This window comes from Cucumis sativus, chromosome 5 (genome assembly GCF_000004075.3).
Source record: "Cucumis sativus cultivar 9930 chromosome 5, Cucumber_9930_V3, whole genome shotgun sequence".
In the NCBI taxonomy this organism is placed as follows: domain Eukaryota; kingdom Viridiplantae; phylum Streptophyta; class Magnoliopsida; order Cucurbitales; family Cucurbitaceae; genus Cucumis; species Cucumis sativus.
In genome coordinates this window covers 25,927,719-25,954,279 of record NC_026659.2, presented here as the reverse complement: position 1 = coordinate 25,954,279, position 26,561 = coordinate 25,927,719, and the positions used below count along the sequence as shown (strand labels likewise).

General features: G+C 33.5%; 5 protein-coding genes and 3 non-coding genes across 11 annotated transcripts; 5 read left to right on the top strand and 3 right to left on the bottom strand.

Moving 5' to 3' along the window:
- The first annotated feature begins 5,402 nt into the window (after nucleotides 1-5,402).
- Nucleotides 5,403-7,975, top strand: LOC101208682 (IAA-amino acid hydrolase ILR1-like 4). 2 transcript variants are annotated; one of them, XM_004135423.3, is made up of 5 exons: nucleotides 5,403-5,903; nucleotides 6,592-6,717; nucleotides 6,840-7,154; nucleotides 7,261-7,389; nucleotides 7,478-7,975. In XM_004135423.3, the coding sequence occupies exons 1-5, from the start codon at nucleotides 5,409-5,411 to the stop codon at nucleotides 7,868-7,870; spliced, it is 1,458 nt and encodes a 485-aa protein (XP_004135471.3). In that variant the 5' UTR covers nucleotides 5,403-5,408; the 3' UTR covers nucleotides 7,871-7,975. The 2 variants fall into 2 exon arrangements, with proteins under 2 accessions (XP_004135471.3, XP_031741348.1); XM_031885488.1 differs by having other exon boundaries at nucleotides 7,255-7,389.
- A 367-nt stretch (nucleotides 7,976-8,342) lies between these two features.
- On the top strand, nucleotides 8,343-8,415 carry TRNAR-ACG. The gene has a single exon. It is a non-coding gene; the product is annotated as a tRNA-Arg (tRNA).
- A 758-nt stretch (nucleotides 8,416-9,173) lies between these two features.
- On the bottom strand, nucleotides 9,174-14,321 carry LOC101208926 (DEAD-box ATP-dependent RNA helicase 22). Its single transcript, XM_031885486.1, has 8 exons — nucleotides 13,854-14,321; nucleotides 13,206-13,493; nucleotides 12,957-13,070; nucleotides 12,389-12,870; nucleotides 10,424-10,748; nucleotides 9,962-10,114; nucleotides 9,652-9,703; nucleotides 9,174-9,552 (listed from the first exon to the last, which is right to left on the bottom strand). Exons 1-8 carry the CDS (start codon nucleotides 14,178-14,180, stop codon nucleotides 9,518-9,520), a joined length of 1,776 nt encoding a protein of 591 aa, XP_031741346.1. The 5' UTR covers nucleotides 14,181-14,321; the 3' UTR covers nucleotides 9,174-9,517.
- A 109-nt stretch (nucleotides 14,322-14,430) lies between these two features.
- LOC101209170 (DNA polymerase lambda) lies at nucleotides 14,431-18,936 on the top strand. Of its 3 annotated transcripts, none has more exons than XM_011657344.2 (14): nucleotides 14,431-14,674; nucleotides 14,764-14,901; nucleotides 15,089-15,382; nucleotides 15,567-15,645; nucleotides 15,726-15,856; nucleotides 16,289-16,351; nucleotides 16,507-16,686; nucleotides 16,782-16,835; nucleotides 17,001-17,089; nucleotides 17,793-17,883; nucleotides 17,981-18,061; nucleotides 18,324-18,391; nucleotides 18,480-18,564; nucleotides 18,652-18,936. In XM_011657344.2, the coding sequence occupies exons 1-14, from the start codon at nucleotides 14,564-14,566 to the stop codon at nucleotides 18,748-18,750; spliced, it is 1,563 nt and encodes a 520-aa protein (XP_011655646.1). In that variant the 5' UTR covers nucleotides 14,431-14,563; the 3' UTR covers nucleotides 18,751-18,936. The 3 variants fall into 3 exon arrangements, with proteins under 3 accessions (XP_011655646.1, XP_004135473.1, XP_031741347.1); XM_004135425.3 differs by having other exon boundaries at nucleotides 15,086-15,382; XM_031885487.1 differs by having other exon boundaries at nucleotides 14,524-14,674; nucleotides 14,747-14,901; nucleotides 15,086-15,382.
- Nucleotides 18,937-19,662: 726 nt separating this feature from the next.
- Nucleotides 19,663-20,732, top strand: LOC101210245 (protein PLASTID REDOX INSENSITIVE 2, chloroplastic). The gene is made up of 3 exons (XM_004135176.3): nucleotides 19,663-20,013; nucleotides 20,090-20,185; nucleotides 20,289-20,732. Exons 1-3 carry the CDS (start codon nucleotides 19,795-19,797, stop codon nucleotides 20,481-20,483), a joined length of 510 nt encoding a protein of 169 aa, XP_004135224.1. The 5' UTR covers nucleotides 19,663-19,794; the 3' UTR covers nucleotides 20,484-20,732.
- Nucleotides 20,702-22,659, bottom strand: LOC101209995 (uncharacterized protein YuxK). The gene is made up of 3 exons (XM_004135175.3): nucleotides 22,243-22,659; nucleotides 21,424-21,591; nucleotides 20,702-21,157 (listed from the first exon to the last, which is right to left on the bottom strand). The coding sequence occupies exons 1-3, from the start codon at nucleotides 22,580-22,582 to the stop codon at nucleotides 20,937-20,939; spliced, it is 729 nt and encodes a 242-aa protein (XP_004135223.1). The 5' UTR covers nucleotides 22,583-22,659; the 3' UTR covers nucleotides 20,702-20,936.
- A 120-nt stretch (nucleotides 22,660-22,779) lies between these two features.
- On the bottom strand, nucleotides 22,780-22,853 carry TRNAN-GUU. Its single transcript has one exon. It is a non-coding gene; the product is annotated as a tRNA-Asn (tRNA).
- Nucleotides 22,854-23,793: 940 nt separating this feature from the next.
- Nucleotides 23,794-23,867, top strand: TRNAV-AAC. The gene has a single exon. It is a non-coding gene; the product is annotated as a tRNA-Val (tRNA).
- Nucleotides 23,868-26,561: the final 2,694 nt, after the last annotated feature.

Genomic DNA, 26,561 nt, shown 5'->3' with positions numbered 1-26,561 from the left:
AATTCTTCTTTTTTCATCTCCGATGATTATTATTATAACTCTTCACAGATTAGTTTCAACCAAAACGACGCCGGATTAATCCATTTTGATTCTTCTCTTCCCTTTTTACCTCAACAACAACGACAGCCGTTTTTCACTTTCACACCGCCCGACATGTCGTCCCGACGACCCTCCACCAACCCTGTCGTTTTTCATTCTTCTTCTTCTTCTTCTTCCCCTGCTTCTTGTAAATCTTTGGATCTTCAACTTGGTCTTAATTAATTTTTGCCTTTCTTCATTAATATTTTTCCCTCCCAATCTCTTGTACCAATCCAAACATTATTCTAATTAAGCACTCTTCGTTACAAATATATGTCCATGTATAATTTTGTTTAGAGTTTTGTATTTAGAGCAATACTTGCTTGTTACTTGGCCGGTGATCTCAACTACGTCACAGATACAGAAGAGAGATTTTAATTTGATTCCAATCTTGAGATGTATACATCTCTTTGCAACAAATCACTTTTACAAATTTGTTTTTTTTACTATTAATTACAAGTAAATACTACCCTCTATGCATTTGCTTGTAATATTATTTAACAACATAAATTAATTTACGTGTCAAATGATTTATTTCACTCTCATTATCAATACAATAAAATATATTTAATAAAAATAAGAAGAATTCGCCGAGTAGTAAAGAAGATGATCACTTGCTGCTGCAAAGAATCAATTCAATCCAGCTAGTAGGTAAGTATTATGGTACATTTTAGATTATTGTTTAATATAATGATGATATTGGTTATGTTAGAACTTTATTATTTAAGGTTTATGTCTAGAATAATTAACCATCAATGTGATATCTCTAGGAGATAATACATTGTATAACAATGCTAATTCAATTATAGATAGAATTTTGAAAGTTTAAAATTAATAAATTTTAGAAATATTCAAACAGAAAGAAAAGACAAATTTATAAAAAGTCTAAGATTTGTGTACTTGATTTATAAATTTAAAGTTATATTTATTGATGGTTAGAGTAAGAAAGAGTACAAATATATATGTAATTAATAAATATGGTTGCGTTGATTTGTATTTTAAAGCATAGATATGATGACGTGTTGATATTAATTAATAAGGTTTAATGGAGAAAGGATGGCGGTCCAAAGAGATTATTAATAGAATATAGATATTGTAAAGCTTAATTAATTAAAGTTAATTTAATTCTTGAGGTGAATCATTAATTTTAGAATAGTCACGATCTCTTACTAGATCATCCTTGATTTTCCCATAATGACAATTAAATAATTGATGTTTACAATTAGTCAATCCATATCAACTAATATCACTTAAAATATACAAAAGGCATTTGACTGCTCATTAAATATATTTGTTTATACTACTAAGAGAAAAGAGAGCACTAAGAAAGTATATAATTATATGTAATACATATTATAATATTCTTCATCTACTCTTCCACATGTTTATATAAACATGATAAATTTATTACTGAAAGCATTATATATATACTAATTCTAATGTTCACATAATTTTTCTTATATATAATTTTATCTTATCTTATTTTATTTCATTCACAAAACAATATAATAAATGAGTGCATATATAATATATAGATGTATCTAACTTTCCCTCTTGGATTTTGAGTAATTGACAAAGTTTTATTACTCAATTTTGGCTTGGAATGCTAGAGGTTGAGAGAAATAACATAAGTATTTAAAACCTATTGGATCATGAATTTTAAATTTATATTTGCATCTTTGGAATATATATAGATATATACACTCTTACTCTTGAATAGTATTTTCAAATTGTACTAAATAAAAAATAAGTTTTTAGAGAAGAATTATTATGTGTATATAAATATGAGTAATATAAAAGATTTTTTTAATCCTATTTTACTCTTTTTTTGTAGATGAGACACAACTATTCAAGTATAGGTGCTCGATTAATCTAATAATATATAAATCTTTAAGATGAGACATGAATTATTTAAATGTATTTGTTTGTTTGCATTCAACCGGTAATAGACATAACTAATATATCAATGGATTGCGATTATTTTGATAGAGATGATTGTATATTCAGTTGTTTCATTGTGTTTTACTTACAAGTGGATGCGTGTATAATTAATATTTTAAGAATTGAAGTGTGCATGTGCATGGTAGAGAAAGAAAGTATTTGTATATACTATATCACGTATTTGTATTTGAGTTTTTTCTTTCTTTTAAATTATATATACACACTGTTCTAAAACATTAAATTTAAATGTCAACATGGTCATTACTAGTTAGTTTTAAAAATGTGAATAAGTCTTAAGAACAAACAAATATTTTGTTTTGAAGCAAAGTTTGAAAGATATTTTTAGAATATAAATTAGAAATTAAAGCTAAAATAATATACAACACAAACCTTTCGGCCAACCACATTCCCCACCAACTCACATAGTCACATATATGTCTTTCTTTTGTAATTTCATTACTAAACATTTAAATTTTTAATCAAATTGCTAAAACGAAAAAACAAAAATTTCAAAGACTACTTTTCTTTTATTTTAAATTTTTGCTTAAATTTAAAAGCACTCTTTAGATATAGATGACAACATCAAAAAAAAAAAAAAAAAAAAAAAAAAAAAAAAAAAAAAAATCAATAGACACAAGTGTTTATGGGAATAACTTTTAAAAACCAACTAGTGATTTGATAATTAATTGGTTTTTCATTTGTTTACTTTTCAATTTTAGAAATATATTTTTTATTTTTATCTTTTTCAATTTTAAGTTATTTAGAAATAAAAAACAAAAACAAAAACACAATCATCAATCATCAATTCTTTCTTTTAGTTTTTAGAAACAAAAATTCGTTATTGATTTTTTGTTTTGAAAAACAAAAAAACAGTAACCAAAACAAATGTTTTCTGTTTTTAGAAAAATAGAAAACAAGAACATAAAACAAAAACAAAAAAACAAATAATAGATTTTTTTTATGACAACTACTTAGTTTTTTTAATTTATTTTAAAATGACTGTTAATTATCTAATTGACTTTTAAGTGTTTATATTTATATTTTAAATTTCAATTTAAAAATTGTTTAAGAATTCTGAAAACGCACCCATTTCTTAAAAATCAGTTTTCGTTTTTATCCAACGGTGAAAACACCGTTGTTCTACAATTCTTTGAGTTCAATCCTGCTATGAACCTAAGTATACAAAATTGGATAACGTACAACAAAATCAATTTACTAATACATATCACTGCTGAAAAAAAAAAAGAAGAAAAAAACTTTAGGTCATGTCTCTTTTCTTTAAAAAGTTAATCTAATCTAGGGCCCTATATATATATATAATTCATTGAACACATGTGACAAAAAAAATTGCCACATATACCCAAATTTAAAAGCATCTTTTACTAAAAAAAAAAGAAGAAACAAACAAACATCTATGGACATAATTCGTTACATTGAAAACAATTAGATAAAATTCGAGTTTTTTCTTCTTCGAAGTTTTATTTAATTGTATTGTGTAATAAATCAGTATATCATATATGGATTAATTAATTCTAAAAGCCAACTCCTTTAATTTATTTGAAAAAGAAAAAGAAAGAAAGAAATTTCAAACACATGATTGATTATTTTCATTACTTTTCAAAAGAAAAAGGAAAGGGCTTCACCACCTTTCAAATGTTGGTAGGGTGGGAACAACTATTTAAATATACACACACACACACACATATTTGGTTAATTTGAAAACATCAATTTCCATTATTCTACTACTTGTGATTTGTATAACTCACTAAAAATCAAATTATTCAAACAAATGTTTTAATTTTAAAAAATAAACAGTAATGGAAATTTTCATCAATAATTAATGATGCACTTGAAATCGAGCGTGACTAAAAATTAATAATTCTCGAGCTAATTTACTAGGCGTCAAAAAAAAAAAACATGTGGTTTGAATACGTCGAAGAGGCCTATTGGGCTTTAGAAAAGTGGACCAGGGCCTGCAAAGTGTGGGCCTCATGACTTTAAAGTCCATCACAAAATTCACAAGTTACACGTGCGAATGCCATCATCCAAAATTCCTAATTTCCTACTCCTTCTCTCTTTTCTCGTCCTATCAAAACTCTCTTATTTTTCGTATCAAAATATCACTCTCAATATCTAATGTAGGCCCAACCAAATAATATTCCTTTTCACTATTTACAACAATCTCCCCTATGTCACATTTATTATTACACACCCTAATATGTACTAACCATCATGACAATTGCATTTCTTTACTTCCACAAATACCATCTCTTTTCCTACCATTCCAAAACGTGAAATACTACTAGATAAAGACATCTTTAGTGGAATCGTACATATGTCGATGGTATTGGTTGAGTCATACATGATTGTGTTGGGGTATCTCTCACTGTTGTGAGATGCGTGCATGTCAATCTACAATGAATGACTAAGGATCTTGAAGCCTTCATTATTATCTATACGTCTTGTCTTAGTTTTGGTATCTTTAAAATGGTTTTGACATTTTTTTTTTTTTTTTATTGAGGTGGACTCGTCTAACATTATTAGGATTGCGATTAAAGATTATGTTGAATTCTCTTAATCATAGATTTAGTTTACGTACCAAGAAAATATCTAGAGATGCTAATTGCTAGCTAACCAACAAAGAATATAAAGGTTCAAAGTAAGCGAAAAATGAATAGAACGATAAGAAAAACATGCATTTCTTTAAAAAGTGGTTGTGAGGTGAGGTCTAAGTTGGTTCATAAAAAGCTACAATTTTTTTGATGCCACATGCCTAGCTTTTCTTTTCAAATTCTATCTTCTTTAATCGATTTGGACATATCTTAATTTACTTTTCAAATTCACGTTGGTTAGAAAAGAAAAATATCCCAAATACAAAAGAGACTCAAATTTACTATAAATAATAAAATAAATAGAAAGATTTCAAGTATATAACCAATAAACAATATTTATATCAGTATAGACTCTATAGACTCTCTCCTGTAGTTTACAGTTTCATTTCATAATCGATTTAACCAAAAATATATGAATTTGAGTATTTTGTTTTGTTTTGAAGTTGCAAAAATGTTTGAGCTGAAAGAAGTAGAAATATTATTAAAGTTTGTGTTTTAGTACAATAAATGTGTAATGTATAAAGGTTTTCAACCATGGACCTAAAGAAAAGTGTTATACAAAAATGAGAATGAGACTTAAGAGTTGACATTTAAAGTTTCTATTACTGAATTTATGCTTCAATTAAATCGACTATTCTTTAATAAATATTAACTAAGGTCCATGACCGTTTAATTTAACACATTAAATGTTTATACGTGCTCCTAACGAATATAAACAATTAACTTAAAATTATGAAGTTGAACTAAGTTCATATTGGCAAAAACTATCAATTTTAAATGAATGAAATGGTTGATCCAGAATCAAATGGGCAAACTGTTCATGAATGGAGTACAAATAGAAGATTTGTTTTTCAGTTTACTACAACGTCTTCTTCTTCCTTACCCATAATGGAGTTTTTGTACATATTATTTTTCATCTCCATTTTTCTCCCTCTAACCTTTTCTCTCAACCTTGAATCTCCTGATCTTCATGGAACCACTTCCATTTCCCTTCCTACCAATCATACTTCTTCACTCACACACCAAATTATCGACCTCGCCAATCATCCCACCGCTGTTAATTGGATGAAGACCATAAGGAGAAAAATTCACGAGAACCCAGAACTTGCTTTTGAAGAATTTGAAACCAGTAGGCTTATTAGACAGGAACTTGACAATCTTCGTGTTTCTTATCGATGGCCGGTCGCTGGTACCGGTGTTGTGGCTTTCGTTGGCTCTGGTTCTCCTCCCTTTGTCGCTCTAAGAGCTGATATGGATGCTTTGCCTATTGAGGTTAGATTTTGGATACTTTTATCTTTCTCATTCTAATTCTTCATCCATTAAATGCTAGCTTCTGTTCGATGAAATGACCCATTGAACTTGAATTGTAATTCTCCATCTACTTTCTTGAATTTGGTGTAATCTTCAGGTTGTTCTCATCAGTTTATTAATCGCATTTTTATTTTATATGACCGACAATAATACTGGATTATGACTGCACCCATGGAAGACTTTCATTCTTGATAAATACGAAATCTAGAAAAGAACTAGCTAAAGAAGTCTACAACATGACAGAATTGCTAATTTGACAAAAACTCATAAATTACCTCTATGATTTGATAAAGTTCTCATAACTGGTTACGGTTTTATCAAACTATAGAGCGAATGAGAATAAATTCCAACTTTTCACAAGACCATTTTGAGCAAATTTGCGATTTGACATTTTTTAAATTAGGCAAAGACGGTGTCAGATCTACTGGAGTCTACAATCAGCGAGGACCAACCATTGAGATTATAGATTATTATTATTATTTTTTTAAAAAAAAAGCTTGTCTTTCTCATTTTAATGTGGAACTGGGCCATATAATGATGTACAGTGTAATGCAGCAAGAGAAAGTAATTGTGAGGTTTTCATACATACAATGAGTGAAAATCTAAACTCAAGAGTTTCGTTTTGAACTCTAAATTGATTTTGATACAGGAATTGGTGGAATGGGAACATAAGAGCAAAGTTGAGGGGAAAATGCATGCTTGTAGTCATGATGCTCATGTTGCTATGCTCCTTGGTGCTACTAAAATTCTGAATCAACTGCGACATAAATTACAGGTTCTCAAAATACATTGCAAGTACTCCCGACTTCCAACAACTTTATGTTTAACTTTTTAAGATGATTATGACTCAATCTTGTATCCTTTTCTTGTTAATATGTAGATTTCCCTTCAATGCAGGGCACTGTTGTTCTTGTATTTCAGCCAGCGGAGGAGAAAGGAGGAGGAGCAAAAGACATGATAAATGAAGGTGCGCTTGATGGTGTAGAAGCTATATTTGGACTGCACGTCGTGCATGAATATCCAGTGGGCGTTGTCGCTTCACGCCCCGGCGAGTTTCTTGCAGGGTGTGGAAGCTTCAAAGCAAAGATAAAGGGGAAAGGGGGTCATGCAGCAATTCCACAGGATTCAATTGATCCTATTTTAGCAGCTTCGGCAGCAATTATAAGTTTGCAAAGCATAGTTTCAAGAGAGATAGACCCTTTAGATTCTCAGGTACTTTGTTTCACATGAACATAAATGAAAAGGTTTTAAATGCATTCAATTTAGCCTTTTGCAACTCTATGGCCTGATCTGATCATATAAGTGTTGAAAGCTGCAGGTGGTTTCTGTGGCCATGGTTCAAGCAGGAACTGCACTCAATGTCATCCCGGAGTCCGCGACTATTGCTGGTACCTTCAGAGCTTTCAGCAAGAAGAGCTTCAATGCCCTAAGAGACAGGATAGAAGAGGTAACACCGACTACAGGGTCTTGTACAGAACAGATGACTTGTCACTGTAATTTCTGACTGAACTTTTATTGTTCATTTATTGTGACAGGTCATTAACGGGCAGGCTGTGGTGCATCGGTGCACGGCGGAGATTGATTTCCTAGGCAAGGAACACCCAACAATTCCTCCGATGGTAAACGACGAGAAAATATATGAACATGTTCGACGTGTCTCTATGGAAATTGTAGGAAAAGAAAAAACAAAAGTATCTCCACGCCTCATGGGAAGTGAAGATTTTGCTTTCTTTGCAGACAAAGTGCCAGGATCTTTCTTATTTCTTGGCACATATAACGAGAGAATCGGAGCTATACATCCTCCACACAGCCCTCGCTATAAAATTGATGAAAATGTGCTTCCACTTGGCGCAGCAATTCATGCAGCAGTGGCATATTCATATCTCTTGAATTCATCATCAACATCTCATTCTTTCTTTGACCACTGAATATTTGTCAGTACATCCTATAACTCAGTTTTTTTGTTTCCCTATATTCTACAAACTTGAATAGGGAAATTTCTTCTACTTATTACAAGAGAGTTTTGCCTTCAATTGCTTCTGTTCAATAAGTCATTTGGATTGTGAAATATTGTTCTATACATATCAAAAGAAAAACCAACAAACAAAGCCTGATGAAACAACACCACTAAGACAACAAAAATGAAATTGAACCATAGAATACATAACATCTCAATTCTTTTCTTGACATGAACATAACAAGAACTAGAAGGATAAACCAGAGACTAAGCAATGTGAATATCAGCTTATTATCCATGTGTACAAGTGTGTTATTTTTTATAATATTGTTAAAAATTGGATGAGTTTAGATTAACAAAACCTTTGATGTTTAGATTAATACACCATTTCACTTACCTTTGTGTTTATCTAAACATGTCTATGTAATTCATTAACAAAATAGGACTCCATGGCCCAATGGATAAGGCGCTGGTCTACGGAACCAGAGATTCTGGGTTCGATCCCCAGTGGAGTCGCTTAGCCATTTCTTTTTTGTTTTTTTATGGTTTGATCGTTGTTGCCGACGCTCCTGATTCATAATGTGATTTGTTTTGAGTTCAATTCTTATGTCCACTCTTTTACTTTTACTTATCAATCACTGCTCATGACCTCTAGCCGTTTAGCATATCTTCTGCGACTTTGTCTTGTCTTGGTGTTTGGAGGTATTTATGAATTGAATATTTGACATTTCCGTGATATTGACTTCTTTAAATTTTGGTTGTTGTGCTTTCTTTTTCTTTACTATTTTGAGATTCTTTACTACCTTGAGAAATGGTGCCCACAACTTTCGTCGGCTATACAAAGCCCCAATATCTGAGACATGGATTGTTCATAATTAAAAACAACATGAATAAAGAAGAATATAATTTAAAACTAGTCACGAACTTACCAAATTACATCAATTTCAACTCTAAACATTTAATTTTACCTTTAGTAATACTGTAGACTTAAATAAGTGCAACAATGATCATTCCATATTCATTAATTCATCCATTAATTCCAAGAAAAAGCAATGCAAAAGTTTCTCTAAGCTCTCTAATTCAGTAACTTCAGAGATATTTCCAGCTATCTTAGAAAATGGTATCCACAAGTTTTGAATAGAGCTACAGTTGAAATGGATTCTTCTCAATAAAATACAAAATGAAGGAACAAACCAATACTAATAGATTATTATTCTCACAAACTTATCTAGTTATATCAATATTGACTGAACATAACATGAAAAAGCACTACAAAATTCCAAGAAAAAAACTAAATAAATAAATTATGGGTCTTAAACAAATTTTTAGATCTTCTCTTTTCCTCCAAAAGGATGCAGCTAAGGCTTAACCATGGCGTTACATAGTAACTATCATTGCGCATCCAACAATTAATAGGAATTGATGTCATAACGATATTCCTAACTTTTGAACGCATTCTAAAGCCTTTTCTTTGTTTCTTTTTCTTCAATTATACATGGGATGGGGTGAACAAAAGATTTGATAAGCGTTTCAAGATCTTGATCAAGTGTGAAGAAATAGTGAATGTTAATAGTGTTCATCATTCTTCATCTATACATAAAAAAAATTTATCTTCTATTCATGCCATAACGCTCTCTTTTGAGTTTGCAGAACCTGCAAAAATATGATGCATATATCAGTCTTAATGATTTCACACTTGTTCTTTCAACTATCACAATTTTTGGCTTTTGTTGAGTTACAAATCAAACTTACCTTGTTTCTTGAGCTTGTTTCGGAAGCTTCGTTTCCTGCTAAATGCTGCCTCCTGCACCAAGAAAGCGTAAAAGAAGTCAAAACTCAATAACTGAAGGAATTGATCCAATAAAGGAAGTGATGGCTGCAGTTAAGAGTGGTTAGCAAGTGAAGGTGATTCTAAATTGACGGGTAAACTACATGATAGATATTAAGTGCGCTGGCTATATTGACAAAGTTAAGTCAAATTATATCTTGATTCGAGGTGTTCAGAGTTGGAGAAGGAAAGAGGGATTATCAAAGAGTGAGCAGTAGTCAGTTTTACAATTACCACAGGTTGGGATAAGTTTTCTGCACGTCGAACTGCTGAAACGAGATCACGGTTAGCTTTAGTGTACAGGCTAGTAACAAGTCCATGTTGACCAGCCCTACCTGTTCTACCAATTCTATGTAAAAAATCCACAGCAGAAGTAGCAAAGTCTGCCTGAAAAGGAGAAAAAAAACAGATATTCATCAATCAATTCCATATTAAAAGCAAGGCCATTGGTATGAACAATCAAATGCTAATAGAATTATAAAAGGTGAATAAATCTTGTATGTAATGGTTCCCAAAATAATTTAAAGAATGATGCAAACAAGTCTGATCTACCAAGTCATTTTGATTCTTTTTCTTTTTTATAGAAGAACGACCCACTAATTTTGATACTTTTTGAACTCTTTGATTCACTATTGAATCCTAAATATTGGATATGCTAGAGCCATCTGCTGAAAACATTTATGAAATGAGAAGCACCTGAATAACATGGGATACATTCGGAATATCTACTCCCCTGGCAGCAGCATCAGTGCATACAAAAACGCCACCTTCCACTCTGAAATCAGCCAAGATTTTCGACCGCTCCTCCAAACTGCGATCTTTGTGGTAACGAAAACATTCTTTACCTGCTCCCAACAATATATTGGCCACTGCTTCAACAGTTTCAACTGTGTTTGCAAACACCATGGTTCGGATAACACCGTCATCAGGAACCCTAAGTTGAGATTTAGATTGATTCACCGCCTTGATGAGTTCATCCACCTGGTTATCAGTGGTCACTTCGACCCACCTCTGCTCCAATCTAAAGTAGAATACAGAGTACAATTATTTACTCTAATATGCAGCCAATCGCAAAAATGGCAAAAAGAAAACTCAATAAAGTTTTTTTTAAGTACAAACAGGAATGGAGATTTGAACCCAAGACCTCTTGGTCCTTAGGTACATACAGATGTTAGTTGAGCTAAGCTAAACTCTTAATGGCAACTCAATAAAGTTTGCAAAAACTAAAAAGACACCAACAATTATCCTTTTACTAACGACAAATTATGAAATTTAAGGAAACAAAGTTATAACTAATGTTTGTGAACATAAATGAAAGAGAATGGTGTTAGTAGAAACCAAAGTAGTAACTAATAACCAATTTTCTAGTACAGGTGTAAATTTGCAGAAACCTTAAGAACTAATTTCTGTGTCTTTCTCTGTTTTCATGAAAGAAGGTGATAGTATTCAGTTTATTTATGTAAAAGAATGGTATAATCCAGGAGAGATTGGGGACTCCTTGCCTCTCCTTACCTCACTCAGAGGGAAATCTTTCTTAAGGGGTCATCACAATGTAGCTAGTAGGTTTGCACCCTTTGATGTATGAGACAAACTATAAAAGTGTCTTGAATTTGTATCAAGTTCAAGTAATTTAAGATTTTCATATCCACACTAGATGGTTATCATAAGATAACCACATTGAGAAAGCATAGAGGAAGAAGGTCAACATAATCCCTCGCAGACTATATCTTACCCTATGTAGTAAAGCCACATACCAACTTAACATGGGTTCACAGATAAAAGAAAAATAAATCCAAATAAAAACTCAGATAAAAATGTAACTAAGCAACATACATATTCTACCCTTTCTTGCGATCAGGTGTCTATCAATTGGGGCCAGGGGTCTATCAAAAAGAACTTATACAGTATAGCTAGGACAAGACTTCTGATGGGGCTAAAACAAACTCCCACTATATCAAAGCATTACAAGCTACCCTAATGTTCAAGAGCTTTGATCTCTCCCTACTAAAGATTTTCTTCCTTAGCTACCTAACTCATCCACTCAGCTATCTAGGAATTAATTTCCTACGAGTTTCCTTTATAACAAACTGTTGTAGGGTCATGGGATAAAAGTTGTCCCGTGAGACTAATCGAAGTGCGTGTAAGCTGACACAGACACTCACATATATTAAAAAAAACTCATCCTCTTAGTTAATTAGCTTATAGATGTCTAAGCTTATACTTCTATCTTCAAATAGAATTACCCTTGGTCTTTATCAATCCTATTCCTAATCATTCTCTCAAACTCACTCTATCCACTAGCTCATCTTGCCTCCTTCCATGGTTCTATACATCCAGCTCTAACAAATGTCCTAAAAACCTCGACCAATTACACACACGGAAAATTCTAATCTACCAACATAGAAAGCAAGAGAATCTTGAATCATGAAATGCCAATTGCTATAGATAGAAAACAGAAATTTGTAGAACTTCACAGTGCAAAATAATTTTAGTGGCCATTAGTCAATTAGACTATTTTAAATTTTTTTTTGGGAAAAGTGGTTTGATTATCTGAGAAAAGGATGTGCTGGAGCACAAGAAATTTCAAATGTTACAAGTTATATCCCTTCAAAAGAATCTTCTAAGAACTTCACATTTGATTACGACCAACTTGGGCAGTACCTGGGATTGTGGCAGTGTAGGTATTTCCCACTAACCCAACTAGCATCTGGGAACATTTTCCGCAGCACAGCACCAGCAGTCTTTTTCCCATTCACAGGAAGAGTTGCAGCAACAAAAATGTATTGTTTACTACGTTTGTAACTTTTTCGTATTCTTCTCCAGTCGTTAACTTTCCCAGACACACATTCAGTGTCATCCTGTATACTGTTAGACTCAACTTCGTTATAACTTTCTTCACCTTCCCCTTCCTCTTCCCCTTCCCCTTCCCCTTCCCCTTCCCCTTCAGAGGAGGTTTCAGTTTGTAGGTCATCCTCATCCTGTACAATAAGCTGGGATAATGGGTCAGCTTCTAATCCCATGAGCTTCTCTGGAAATTCTTTTGAACGCGACAATAGCTTTTCTTCAAACCGGAGCAAGTTTATAAGACGAATGACCTTATTCTGAAAACTGCCAACAAGAAGCATATCTGCTTCATCAAAAACCTGCAGTAGTTTCACGTTGAACAGCTAAAATAAAACATTACATCATGTAAGTAAGATTATTTTGACAGAGAGTGAGAGAAACATACCACGTGCTTCACAGCACGAAGAAAAGCCGAACGCCGACTCCTGTTTGGTTCAATATAGTTAAGAAGAGCTGCTGGAGTTGATACAACAATATCCGGCTTGTGAACTGGCCAACCCTGCAATTAGAGTACTTAGTCAAATATAGAATCATATCAACACTGTCAAAGTAGTATGCTGCACATCTCATTATGTAAATAAATTAAATTCAGCAAGAATTACAATCATATGTTATCTTGGACAACGTTTTCTACCTGTCTTCCACAAATAGCTGCAACTCTGAGAATCGATTTTCCATGTTCATCGCAAAGGGCATTAGCCATTTGAACCACTTGTTCACACAGCATTACATTTGGACAAAGAACGAGAGAAAGCTTATTCAATGAAGGCAAGTCATGGTCTCCATCAGTCAACTTGTCCTCACCATGTTCACAGCATATCTTATTAATTAGGGGCACAAGATAACCATGCGTTTTACCGCTACCAGTTTCGGCTGCAATGACCACATCGTTTCCTGACATTATAGAGGGAACGCAAGCAGCCTTAAATGCAAACAAGAATGCATCAGAAGTGATAAAAAGAAGGTAGAGAACAACAAAGGCATCGACCAAGAAAGATTAAAAAGGGATTGCAAAAGCTTCAATTGACACACTATCAAGATCACCTAAAGCAGAACATGTATCCAAAATATTACACCTTACATTTACTTGAGATACCAAGTCATTTCTTCTACATTTCCTTGATTTCCTATGCTTCTTTCTATGTTTTCAAGAAAACCAAAAAACCCCAAGTTGAGGGAGAATGGATTCAATCCTACAGACACAAGCTAAATTCTTATACAAGCAAACATTAATTCATTAGGCGAAGAGTTCTGATAAAACTCTAATTTTCTTGACAGGTACCTGAATCAAAGATGGCCTCTGCATTCCGACACTACCGAGAGCTCGAGAAACAGTATCAGAGACACCAAGTGATGTCCAAGAAACACCTTCTGCCGCATAAAAAGTATCCTTTCCAATTCCATCAGCAGCAGTTGATGCAGCAGAAGCAGCAACAGTCCCAACAGCCCTTGATTGCCTAGAGCAGGCTTGTCTCAAACAAACCAACCCAATTCGGATAGAACATGAATTGGGGACCAACAAGTTAGAATTTTTTAATGAGAAAAGCAACTTAGACGATAACGTTAGTCTCTCTAGATGGAGCGCAGAAACGGAGCGATACAGAAGCATTGGCTCTGTAATCGAATCGAGTCTTGAAAAATGCTAACTTTCTGCTGTCTGTATTGAGTCACTGTTATCCCTATCTTCTTCTTTACTCTGTGAAATGCTAAAAGAGAGAATTTTTTATGAAGGGTTTTAGGGTTTAAGCAATCCTTCTACAACGATGATATTAAGCAAAAGGGTCCAACTCAATCTGATCAAGCGGTCCACTCGAATTCTAAGTGGACCCTATCCTGAACACGTGTCAAATTGATTGACGAATCACCATCAAACTCTTGGACACGTGTCTTATTGAAAGGTCAATCATAGTCAAAATACATATTTCAATTTTATTATGTACGTAATACACAAGACCACACCCCACAGTTTCATCTCGTGCAGAAGAAGCTTTCATGGCGCCAAAACGAAGGAAAAGCCAAAGTCTTTCTGAGGATCCACATGGAATGTTTGCAGGGATGGTTGTCTTCTTAGTGGAAAAGGGGGTGCAAACCCGCCGATTACAGGTTTTACATTTCATTATCTTTCCCTGCAACTTTGTATGTCAATGAATTTAAAATTCGTAATTTGGGTGTTAGTTTTTTTGTGGCTGAAGATTTGGAAACAGAAGCTGGTCCAAATGGGTGCTAGTATTGAAGAGCGTTTGTCGAAAATGGTCAGTCATATATTTGCTTCGAGCTTGGATGCTCTTCTGGAGAAGGTGGACGGTGCTCGTTTGGCGCGCTTTAAAGGGGTTAGTCCTGTTTTTTTTCATTGAAGCATTCGTTGATTCTGATTACAAATTCATATTTTGCATGTGGGTTCTCATAGTTATGAACTTTGGGGTGATTGTTTGTGAATGATTATTGAAGTTTAAATTTGAATCTCTCTGAGGTATTTAAAAATTTTGAATTAGGCTGATTTCTACACATTTTTAGAAGGTTCTCTCGTATCAGTGGCTGGAAGACAGCTTAAGTTCAGGGGAGAAGGCCTCAGAGGATTTGTACACTGTAAAAGTGGGTTTAGATGAAGATGGAAGAGATAAGCCACAACAGTCTACTCCCAAAAAATTAAATTTGTCTCCCAACAATTCAGAAGCAGTAAGTTTTGAAAGTGGTGGAGATTCAGATGCTTCAACTTTGGTAACAAAGACTGCTACAGGTCTCGAGGACTCCAAATTGAGTATTGGTCAGACAGTAACTAGTCCAAGGACTTCTGATTTTGTTGGTAACAATGTAAGTTTCTTTGATCGCCAATTCAAAGGTTTGGTTATGAACATGTTCTTCCATAAATTAGGAAGATTTCAGTTTATAGAATTGTGGCTTGACCGTGGAATTTCTTAAAATTAACTTCCAATTTTCTTTAGACTGCTCACTTCTAAATTATTCAGTGTGTTCTAATAAGGCGAATGTTTTGCAGATAGCTTTGTCATACAGTCCACCAGATATGAATAAGAATATAACTGAGATTTTTGGAAAACTTATCAACATATACAGAGGTGAAAATGACATCCTTCAAGCTACTTGATTGTTTTGTTGCACTTAAATTTCTGATGACTTGTTTTTCTTATATCTCAAGCATTGGGTGATGAACGACGGTCATTTAGCTATTACAAGGCGATTCCAGTAATTGAGAAGCTACCTTTTAGAATTGAGAGCATCGATCAAGTTAAACACCTGCCAGCCATAGGAAAGTCATTGCAGGATCATGTGAGTGAAACAACTGTAATTTGCTCTTTATTCTCCCTTGGGGTATTGTATTATGTTGAATATTGCTTTTATTCACTCCGGCCACTCTTTTTTGCGGTGGAATGCAGTTGTCCTTGTATTGTTTAGTATATTGCCTCATAAGTCACCTGCAATCAATTTGCTTGTTCATAATATCCTTTTGACTGAGCCACTTTTCGGGAGTTAGTTCTGGCCTATTTTTGCTAGGTTAATTGTGAAACTTAGATACTTCAACGTCTGCAGGACATATAGGAAATTCATCCCGACATAGGGGGATAAGACATGTCATTGGGTGAATAATATGGTTCTTAATGCTTTGGAATTTGTATATGAATTAATGTGGCTACAAACAACTATTTACACTAAAAACTTCTATCTGAAATGATTGATTACAGAAGATTAGTGTGCTTGCAGATTCAAGAGATAGTGACTACTGGAAAGCTTTCAAAATTGGAGCACTTTGAGACAGATGAAAAGGTGTTTGCAGGTTTTTAATAAAACCCCAAACCTTCCACTCCAACAAATGTTTCTGATTATCATATACATGCTTGTTCTTCTAGGTTGCAATGATTGGTGCATGTTTGTCTCTTTCTCCTTATTTACATTTTATACTGTATTTTTAACCATTGTAGGTTCGCACAATCTCCCTTTTTGGGGAAGTATGGGGCATTGGCCCAGCCACAGCTTTGCGATTGTATGAGAAAGGATATAGGACACTTGACGACTTGCAAAAGGAGGAATCGTTAACCCATGCACAGAAATTGGGGTTGAAATATTTTGATGATATTAAACAAAGAATACCGCGTAATGAGGTCAGCTGCTTTACTCTTGTGGATTTTGCAACAGCGACTGATCTTTTCAGTAAATGTGTTCTCAAATTTTTGAAATCCATCTGGTTTGATCATAGGTTCAGGACATGGAGAGTCTTCTAAAGAAGGCTGGGGAAGATGTTTTACCTGGGGTGAGAACTGAAACATCTGACAATCTGTATCTAAAGAATATTGTTATTAGCTGATATCATCTTGGTGCTTGTACTTTCACGTGTAAATGCTGTTATAATCCATAACTTCGATGGTGCATCACATTAAAGTGCTCATATTGTCTTTTTCTTTCTCCGTTGCTTTAGGTTGATATTCTATGTGGAGGATCATTTCGGCGAGGAAAGTCTTCCTGTGGAGATATGGACATTGTAATCACACATCCTGATGGGAAAAGGTTTCAGAGAGATCTCCCCTTGATTTTTTCCTTATGTAATAGTACTCTATTTTTTTAAAATGGAAACGAGCCTCTTTATTAATATTAATAAAATAATCTAATGCTCAAAGAATAAGAGAAATATACCAAGAGCAAAAAGGACTAAATGAACAGATTACAACATAAACCGAAAAAAGAGAGAACATAATAAAATTATGGTGAGCTGGACAAGACCCTCTGGATCCCGAGCAAAACAAGAGGAACTAAACACAAAGCAAAATGAAAAATCTTTCAATGTGGAGCTCCAAATCAGCTGAAATCTTTATCACACCAATCAAAATTGCCCTTGTAATACTGAAAAAGTCCATCAAAGCTCCAATTCGTTGAACAGAATTCATAAAGGAAGAAAGGATAGAAATAGTACTCTTAAAACTGGTTTTAGTTGATTGCCCGGGCTCTGATTATGAATGGGAAGGTAAAGCAGGTCAAATGAGTATATATCCTGGAGCAATTTTGGATTTAAAAACTAAATGGTATAAACATAGTTTATTTGTCATGGCACTGTGAAGGTCTCGTTTGCATTCAATTTCATTCCACTTGAAAGCTCTATGAAGCTGTATCAATATAATGCTACTGTTGGATTGAACCACTGTCCTGCAATTTGATTGATTCGATCCATTTCTTTATAGTCCCTTGAGAGTGTTTTCTTCTCTTGTGATTTCAGTCATAGAGGTTTCCTACCAAAATATGTAAAGCATTTAAAGGACATGAAGTTCTTAAGGGAGGATCTGATATTCAGCACCCACAGTGAGGAGGTCAAATTACCATTCCCTTCTGTTTAAACAGTTCCAAGATGCCACGATATGCTTTTCTCAATCCCTTTGTTTATTTTCACTGTTGAACCACGAACAGGGAACCGATTCTGGCGTTGACACGTATTTTGGCCTTTGCACATATCCTGGAAGAGAATTGCGCCACCGTATAGATCTTAAGGCATAAGTCCTCTTATTTCTAATCTGATCTTTCTTTGACCACTTCTTATTTTAGAATAGGATAGATTCATATCAGTTAAGAACCGATGTGGATGGTAAAGAAACTCATGCCTGCTAATAAATATGTCCATTAGTTATGTTCGTTGTTTCTTCATCTAAACAGTACCGGCGATGATTTGGATATTTCGTGATATTGTGATTTCTTGGACATCAGTTTCTCTTATCCTCTAATGATATACAAGTTACGGATTAAATTCTTGTAGGTGTATCCAAGAGACATATATGCATTTGGGTTGATAGCGTGGACTGGAAACGACGTACTAAACAGGAGGTTTGTTCATCTGTAGCTAATTCTATACGTGTGTATTTGAAATAGTTTTCAATTTTGATTTGGTTGTGAATTGAGATTATGTGTACAGACTGAGATTACTAGCAGAATCAAAAGGATTCAGGCTGGATGATACTGGGCTTTATCCATCTACTCAGGGTTCTGGTGGTAAAAGGGTAATGGAAACTTAACTTAGTTAATGGGGAATTTGACCTTCAAATACAGGGCTGTCCTTAACTCCTTTGTTGGTGGTTATGCTGCAGGGTGCCAGAGGAACAGCAACTTTGAAGTTTGATACTGAAAAAGATGTTTTTGAGTTCCTTGGATTTCCATGGCTGGAACCTCATGAAAGGAATCTATGATTGATGATTGTAAATAGAACTTTTTCTTCTTCTTCTTCTTCCTTTTTTCTTCTTTCGAATGTACGTAAGAAAATAATTAAAATCAGTGTCCTCTTACTAACTTTTTTGGTTGGCACTCTTAAAATATTAGTTCTTAATGTTACATCTTGAATATTAATAATAATTAATTTCACGTTATACATGTTACCAATTTTTTAACTTAAAATTTAGGGTGATAATTTATTTTTATTTGTATCCACTTCAATCCTAAACCTTTTTTATTTGTATCCACTTCAATCCTAAACCTTTTGTTTTTAGTACGATTACTGAACTTTTGACTCAATTCTTAACGAAATCTTCTGAACTAAACCTTTTGTTTTTAGAACAATTACTGCTGAGTCAACTTTTGACTCAATTCTGAACTTTAAATATAAAATATCAAAAAAAAAAAAAAATAGCAAATTTTTGAACGATTATAGTCCTATCATTACTTCTAGATACATAAAGTAGATGATATCATGATATCACACATTACATTACTTCTAGGTATAATACCTAAAGTATCTGATATCACAAATTACTTTTAGATACCTCTATCACTAATTTTGATATTATTAATTTTGTTTGTCATATCGGTGGTTTAGATTAGATATGATATTATTGATAATTTTGTTTGTCATATTGGTGTCCGTGGTACTTTGAAAACTCTGTCTAATATGTGGAGATATTGTTCATTCTTCAATAGTGTAGGCTCACAAACTCCTAAATTTGTATTTTGCTAAGATTAAGATTATTTTATGTAAGGCTATTCTTTTATTGAAACAGAAGAGTACAAAATTTTTCACCTTTATGTTCAATTAAAATTTAAAAACAGTGATTGAATTAATAAAAAGCGCATAAGTTTGGAAAGCAATTGTAAACGTCAAATGCGAAGAATAATGAGGTAATTTCTGAGGTTGCATCCACGTAGACTCAATCGTGGGTGGGGGTGCAAAGTGAAAATTCATCGATAAACCCTTCTTCTACGTTCTTCCTAAACCCGAGCAGCAGCAGCAGCAGATAAACATGGCGTGGACTACAACATCTCCTTCTTTCAATCTCCTCCCTTCTCTTTTCTTCCCTTTCCATAAACCCTCTCTTCCACCATCCTTCTTCTCTAATAACCCTTCAACCCCTCTTCGCCTCTCCCCCACCCTCACACTACCCTCCTCCTCCTTCCCAACCCACATTTGCACCGCCGCTGAATACAAATTCCCCGACCCAATTCCCGAATTCGCCGTCGCCGTAAGTTTCCCTTTCCTCTCTCTTCCCATCATTTCCATTTCTCTTCAGTTTCACTTACAAATTCTTCTCTCTTCAGGAGACCGAGAAGTTCAGGGCTCATCTCCTACAAAAGCTCTCTAAGAGAGATATTTACGGGGATTCACTTCAACAGGTCGTCGGAATATGCACTGAGGTATGTATGAAATATCATGAATGCTCTCACCTTCTATCTTAATTTGACATTAATAATATTACTCTTGACTCTTTATTACTTATGTTGTTTTTCTCAACAACAGATATTCAATACCTTTATGCATACCGAGTATGGCGGACCTGGAACTTTGTTAGTTTTACCTTTTATTGATATGTCTGATGCTATCAACGAACGAGGATTACCTGGAGGCCCTCAAGCTGCTCGTGCTGCTGTTAAATGGGCTCAAGATCATGTTGATAAAGACTGGAATCAGTGGACTGGTGATGATGCCACCTAACGCAGTCCCTACCTGCACTAGAAATTCATTTTGTTCATCTGATTTACCATAACGTTTGTCCAAATAAGGGTGAGTTTGTTCTTGAATGAACTAACCGAGATGTAGGGATGATAGGGATATAAGGATAGAACTTAGATAAAAAGCAAACAGAAACTCTTTCATTGTAACCATAAACTTTAGTGTATTGTCTGCATTAGCAATCTATATTGTTTTAGCTGTACTTTCAATATGTTAATTTTGAATTATGGATGTTGTCGTTTCTTGTTTAAAACTGATCATTACAGTACGTCACCTTCCTACTGGCTACTAGTACACTTCCAGCTTAAGTGTTTCGAATTACATTCATCATATCAGGTTCTTTTGTCCAAAAGAGGGGAGGGTAAGCGTAAGACTAACATTTACAATTCCATGTCCACAAGAGAAAATGCAATGGACACGACACGACACGGTTCCTTACTCTTGATGGCGTTGATTGAGTAGTTCCTCCCTGTCAATGAAACGCTCAAGGAGCTCTTCATCTTGTAAAACCAAGCAACCTTCAGCCTTTACAAACATATCATAACGATGTCTGGCAACAGTGTCGTAGATACTGTCTCTAAGAGGAGTTGGGATTATCAAGAAGGCGCTCAAGGCTGAGTAAGGAAGAGGCAAATAGGACAATACCCTCAGAGCAGCTGCAAAATTACCATGTATTGATTATATTCACAAAACCAGGAAGTGGAGAAGGGAACAATATACTTTTTGACAAAAGTTCTGTTACAGTAATGGTTATAATTCCATCTACTCAAAAAAGAAAAAGGAAACCTCCTTTCTAAAATGCTTGATCAACTTTGACAATGAATCTTGGGTGTTACATCCACAAACAGTTAGAAAATAAGGGGAAAGATCAAAGTCATAAATGTAACATTGTAACTGTTCTTGGACAAGGAGGGTTAAGTACCTGTGGAAGCTTGGTGGTAAGAACCATGGCCCTCGATGAACACGAAGCGATGGGAAACATCCTCTCTGTCCAGGCCACTCAGTCTCAAGTATGGTTCAGCAGTTTTGGACTGAAGGCAGCAAAACTTGATCTTCTTATATTTGTCAACTTTTATAACCCACTTAACACCTGCAAATTTTAGCAAAGAAGAGAACAAGATATGAACACAACTATGGGAGGGGTGGAAAAGAATGTCCCATTGCAGCCTCTAGAAATTTTTACATATTGGAAGTGAGATGCCATAAAAACACGACGGAGAATTAAATGTCATTGGAACACGTAATCCAACTTGGACAAAACTTTCAATCGTCACCTTGGAGCTCAATAGAGCTTAATACTGTGGGAAGACTTGTTTCCTTCTTTCTCAAACAAATATCCAATACATACCACACCAAAAAGGATGAGGCTCTGAAATTAGAGACGGGGTTTCTTTTAAGATTCACAGGTTCTTACAGTCACCAAACTCCTCCAAAAGTTGAGCGGTACCAATGTCGAACAGTTCATAGTGTGTAAAGACGAGGGAAGGAAATTCAAAGCATCACCCAAGAAAAAAAAAAGGAAAAAGAAAAGAAGGAAAAAATGTTACAAGATTAAGGCAAAAACCTAAGAGTAGGAGTTGTTTTAAATATAAAACATATAAGAGAGTGACAATCTGATTGTGCACAACCTTGAGTTCTTTGAATGTAACAGTGGTAGCAACGACACATTCTCATGAAACAAAGGAACCAGAATGAAACAGTAAACAGAGCGATTTAAAGAGGTAGAGGAAAGAGGTCGGACCGCGGTGGCAGAGATGGCAGACACCGTCATAGATAACAACTCGAGGCTGGAGGAGAGTAGGAAACACGGGCTCGGCAGCCAAAGAATTCACAGCAACGGCAGGAGAAACAACGTCCACATAGTCCTTAACAACTTCTTCAGGAACATCGGCAATATCCGCAGGTGCAGCAGTAGAGCAATCGATGCCGAAAGAAGACGATAAAGGTGACGAAAATTTAGAAGAGAATACGCGTCGAAATGAAGAAAAAGAAAATGAAGTAGTAAATGAGGTTGGTCTGATTGTCGCCGTTGATGTGAGCACTAGTTGCCGAAACCGATTCGACAGAAGCTTGCTCGCCATTTTGGATCGATCATCACCGCCACCGGCGGTTTTCTCTGTTTCTAAAAATTTCGAAAATGGAATCGATTGGGGGTTCGATTCCGAACATGCCTCTTCCTTCACTCGCAAGCAGCCTAGAGGCCCAGGCCCATAAACCCAATGGGCCTAGATGAAGAATAGGACCCACGAGAACGTAATTGTTAAAAAAATTGGAAAACCGCTAGAAGAAGGGGTTGAACCTTCGACCTTGTGGTTAACAGCCACACGCTCTAACCAACTGAGCTATTCCAGCTTGATGTTAATGAAATGGACCATTAATAATATGATTATAAATATTGGTTGTTACTGAAATTCCATCCCATTCAACCTTTTTAACTTATATAATGATTCGGTATTCTTTCAGATTTTTTTTCAAATGTCAAGTATGTCGTCATCAACACAAACTAAAAGTTGTTCGTATGCAAGAGTCAAGGGTAATAGTATGAATCATTTGCTTGTTGGGATATAAGCAAAAATCTACATACCCCAAAAGAATATGAATTTCATGATATATATATCAATTATGGGCTATAATATGCATCCTGAAACTGTTCAATGACTAAAAGGTAATACAAATTGAGTTAATAGAGTTTGCTATTATAGTGCAAACAAAATCTCACAACTAGGTAAGAAGAAGATCTATAATATAATATGTAGTTGGAAACAACCCTATTTAATAGTAAGAAGAGCAAAATCATTAAATATGCTTATACCATTTGGTAATATAATGGACGATCACTATTCTTAACCACTACTCCTTCATCTTCAACATAAACACAAGAACCTCATCACAATACTTTATTAATCCATAAATAGCCTTTATCAAGCTAGAATATTCATTTTGGATAAATCAATATTATTATTTATCCAAATCATATAACAAAAGAACTTGGGAATCTGTCTCACCATAGGTGGGAGAAAAAAAAGAGACTAATTTTCATTGTCATTATCAAAGCCAAAGCCATCCCAAAGAACTAAGGCCCCATAAACTTCCCTTGGTAGTTATGAACAGACAGCTAGAGAAAAAGCCTACCTTCTTGGAGTTTATTGACCCACCAAAATTTATTTTTTTATTTTGGTGGTGCCTCCCAAGAGAGACACCATCATCCACTTCCATTTTTTAATATACAAAACAAGATATTTAATAAAATATTTATGATTATTATCACTAATCTTTTTACATAATCTCAACAGGTGTCGTGGTGTAGTTGGTTATCACGTCAGTCTAACACACTGAAGGTCTCCGGTTCAAGTCCGGGCGACGCCAATTTAAGTTGGTTTTTTTTTCTATCAGGCCGAAGAAACATTTTTGAGTTAAAAATTGGGCCAAAGTATTATTATGAAGCCCAAAAATATCCACATCCTAAGCTCAATTAGAGCATCCCACACGCAATAAATACTAAAAATCGGACTATTATTAGGTAAGATGAGGTTTTCAAAGAGAGCGTCTTATTATTAAGTACAATTAAACAAAAACCCACAATACTTTTCTATTTAATTATTTCGCCATCAATAGAATGCCATTCAACTAAATGGATCTTCTTAACTAAACAAGAAAGAAAAAAGAAGAAAAACATTTAGGAGTGTTGAAAATGTAGCCGAGACTTTGACAACCCATTTTGTCAAATTAAATTATGATTGAAAACCCACAAATTTCTCCTCTACTTAGACTTGTATTTAGTAGTAGGTAGCATTTCTTTCTGACTATGTTAAATCATCCATTCATCCAAATAAACATCATATCATTTAACATTTTGGCTTTTCACTATATTTGAAATATATATATATATATATATATATAAAATCAATACCAATTGTTGGTTGGATAGGAGAGTTTTTAGACCATCTCGATCATATTTAAAACAAAGACAAACATGGTAACAATAATCCTGAAAATTCATTCTAAAGCTAAACCCAAAAATCAAAACTTAGAATAATATAACTACACAAGGTTTCCCCATTTTGATGGGTTTGAATGGGTCAGCGATGGCAACTTGGGCTTTGGTATATTTCATTATCTTCCAAACTTTTTAAGGTTTGGTGTAAGAGAATAATATTATAATAAATAAGATAATAAAGAACCAAAGTTAATTATATATTGCTGTCATTAGCAACAAAAATAGGATCACCATATATATATATATGAATGTTTAAATATATTTTAGTGAAAAGTGATTTTTGTAATGGTGGAGAAACAGCTCCAAAGTATAGACAAAAGCCGCCTTCTCCCCTTTCTTTTTTATTTGTTTTTTTCATTCTATTTTCATAATATTACAATACTTTGCTTTTGTGTATTCTAAAGTTTTTGGGAAGACTTTCATGGACGATTTTGTTTTCATAATAATAATCATCATGTTTTTTTTTTTTTTTAATATATGAAGGTTTTCTCAAGTTCAAATTTAGTTTTATTCTATTCGTATATACAACTTCTCAATATTTTATCATTCATTTATGAACTATATTATTTTAGTTATTTTGATATGTTTTTCATTGATTAGTTAACAAAACATAACATTTTATTTCGTTTTTTTTTATAATAATTATCCATATATGTTCACTTTAACGAAATATTGAAAACAATATAGAGTAGGTAAGATGTTCAATTTTGAAAGGAATTTGAATGTATAGGTGGAATTAGTAGTTCTTAATAAAATATGCACCAAATTAAATTTATAATATAGGTGGATGACAATCAATACTTTCTTGTTGTTTTTCTCCTCAAAGAAATCACATGAATAATTAAAGGTTATGTTTAATAACTATTTAGGGTATTTAAAATTTGACTTAGTTATGAATTATAACGATGATAGATTAGTATGTAAATTATTTAAGTTTTAGTTGTAATAAGAAGAAAAATTAAAATAAAAAATTTTAAAACTTGAAATTGATCTAAAAATAGTGGTAAAAGATAGATAACGCACATGAAGAAATTAAATCTAGAGGTTGAATGGTTGTTTATAGATTTAATATAAAAGAAAATAAAACCCTAACCAAACAAAATGATGCCCATCGCTTCTTGTTATTATTATTTTTAAAATTATACATAACATTACTCACTTTTCTAATATAATGTTTTGCAATATAATATTATATAAGATTTTATAATTAGTACTCTCTACTAATTATATCAATTTAACCAATTACTATTTAGTTATATTTATAAGGTTGGAGATTAAAGTTATATACTTCATAAATAAATAGAGAAGAAAAATCAGTATTAGAAGTAAGAATTAGAATAATAGTGATATGAGATATCAATAATTGTGAAGTTTGTTGACTAATGCTACCCTCCCAATCCTACGTCCCATCGACTAATTGCCTTCATTATCAACTTTTTTTTTTTCAATCTCCATTTCATTATTATTTTTTGCTTTTTCACTTTTATTTCATTCAAATCAACTTACTAATTAATATGTTGGAAATATTTTTAAAAGTTTGGAGGTTTATTTCGGGCGTTTATGACAAAATCTTTCTAAAATTTATTGAAATTAAACTAAATGATAATTATTGTTAAACATATAATTAAAAAAAAAAAAAACAAATAAAGACACATGAATTTAAAGCTCTTTATTAATTCCAATAAATTGCATACATATCAATTAGTGTTGGAGTTATATTGGTGAGACTATAATAAATATATGGAATTTGATATTAATTTAACCTATTTTCCTTTGAATGCATCCTATGGGTAGCTATAATAATATAGAAGCTTTATTTATACCAATTCAGACGGACTTTCACCTAACTTTATAGAGTCATCATCATGATTTGCACTAAACAATTACATCAATTTATTTAACATAAACCCTAAGTTTCAACAACACACACTGTGTTTTCTAATTTATAAATTTCTAACATCTCAATCCAAGCCCACCGACCATTCATAAAAAGTAACATAAATCGGGTCCAATACTATTGAATCTTTTCATCAAAGTTGATTTTAACTATATGTATATTATTT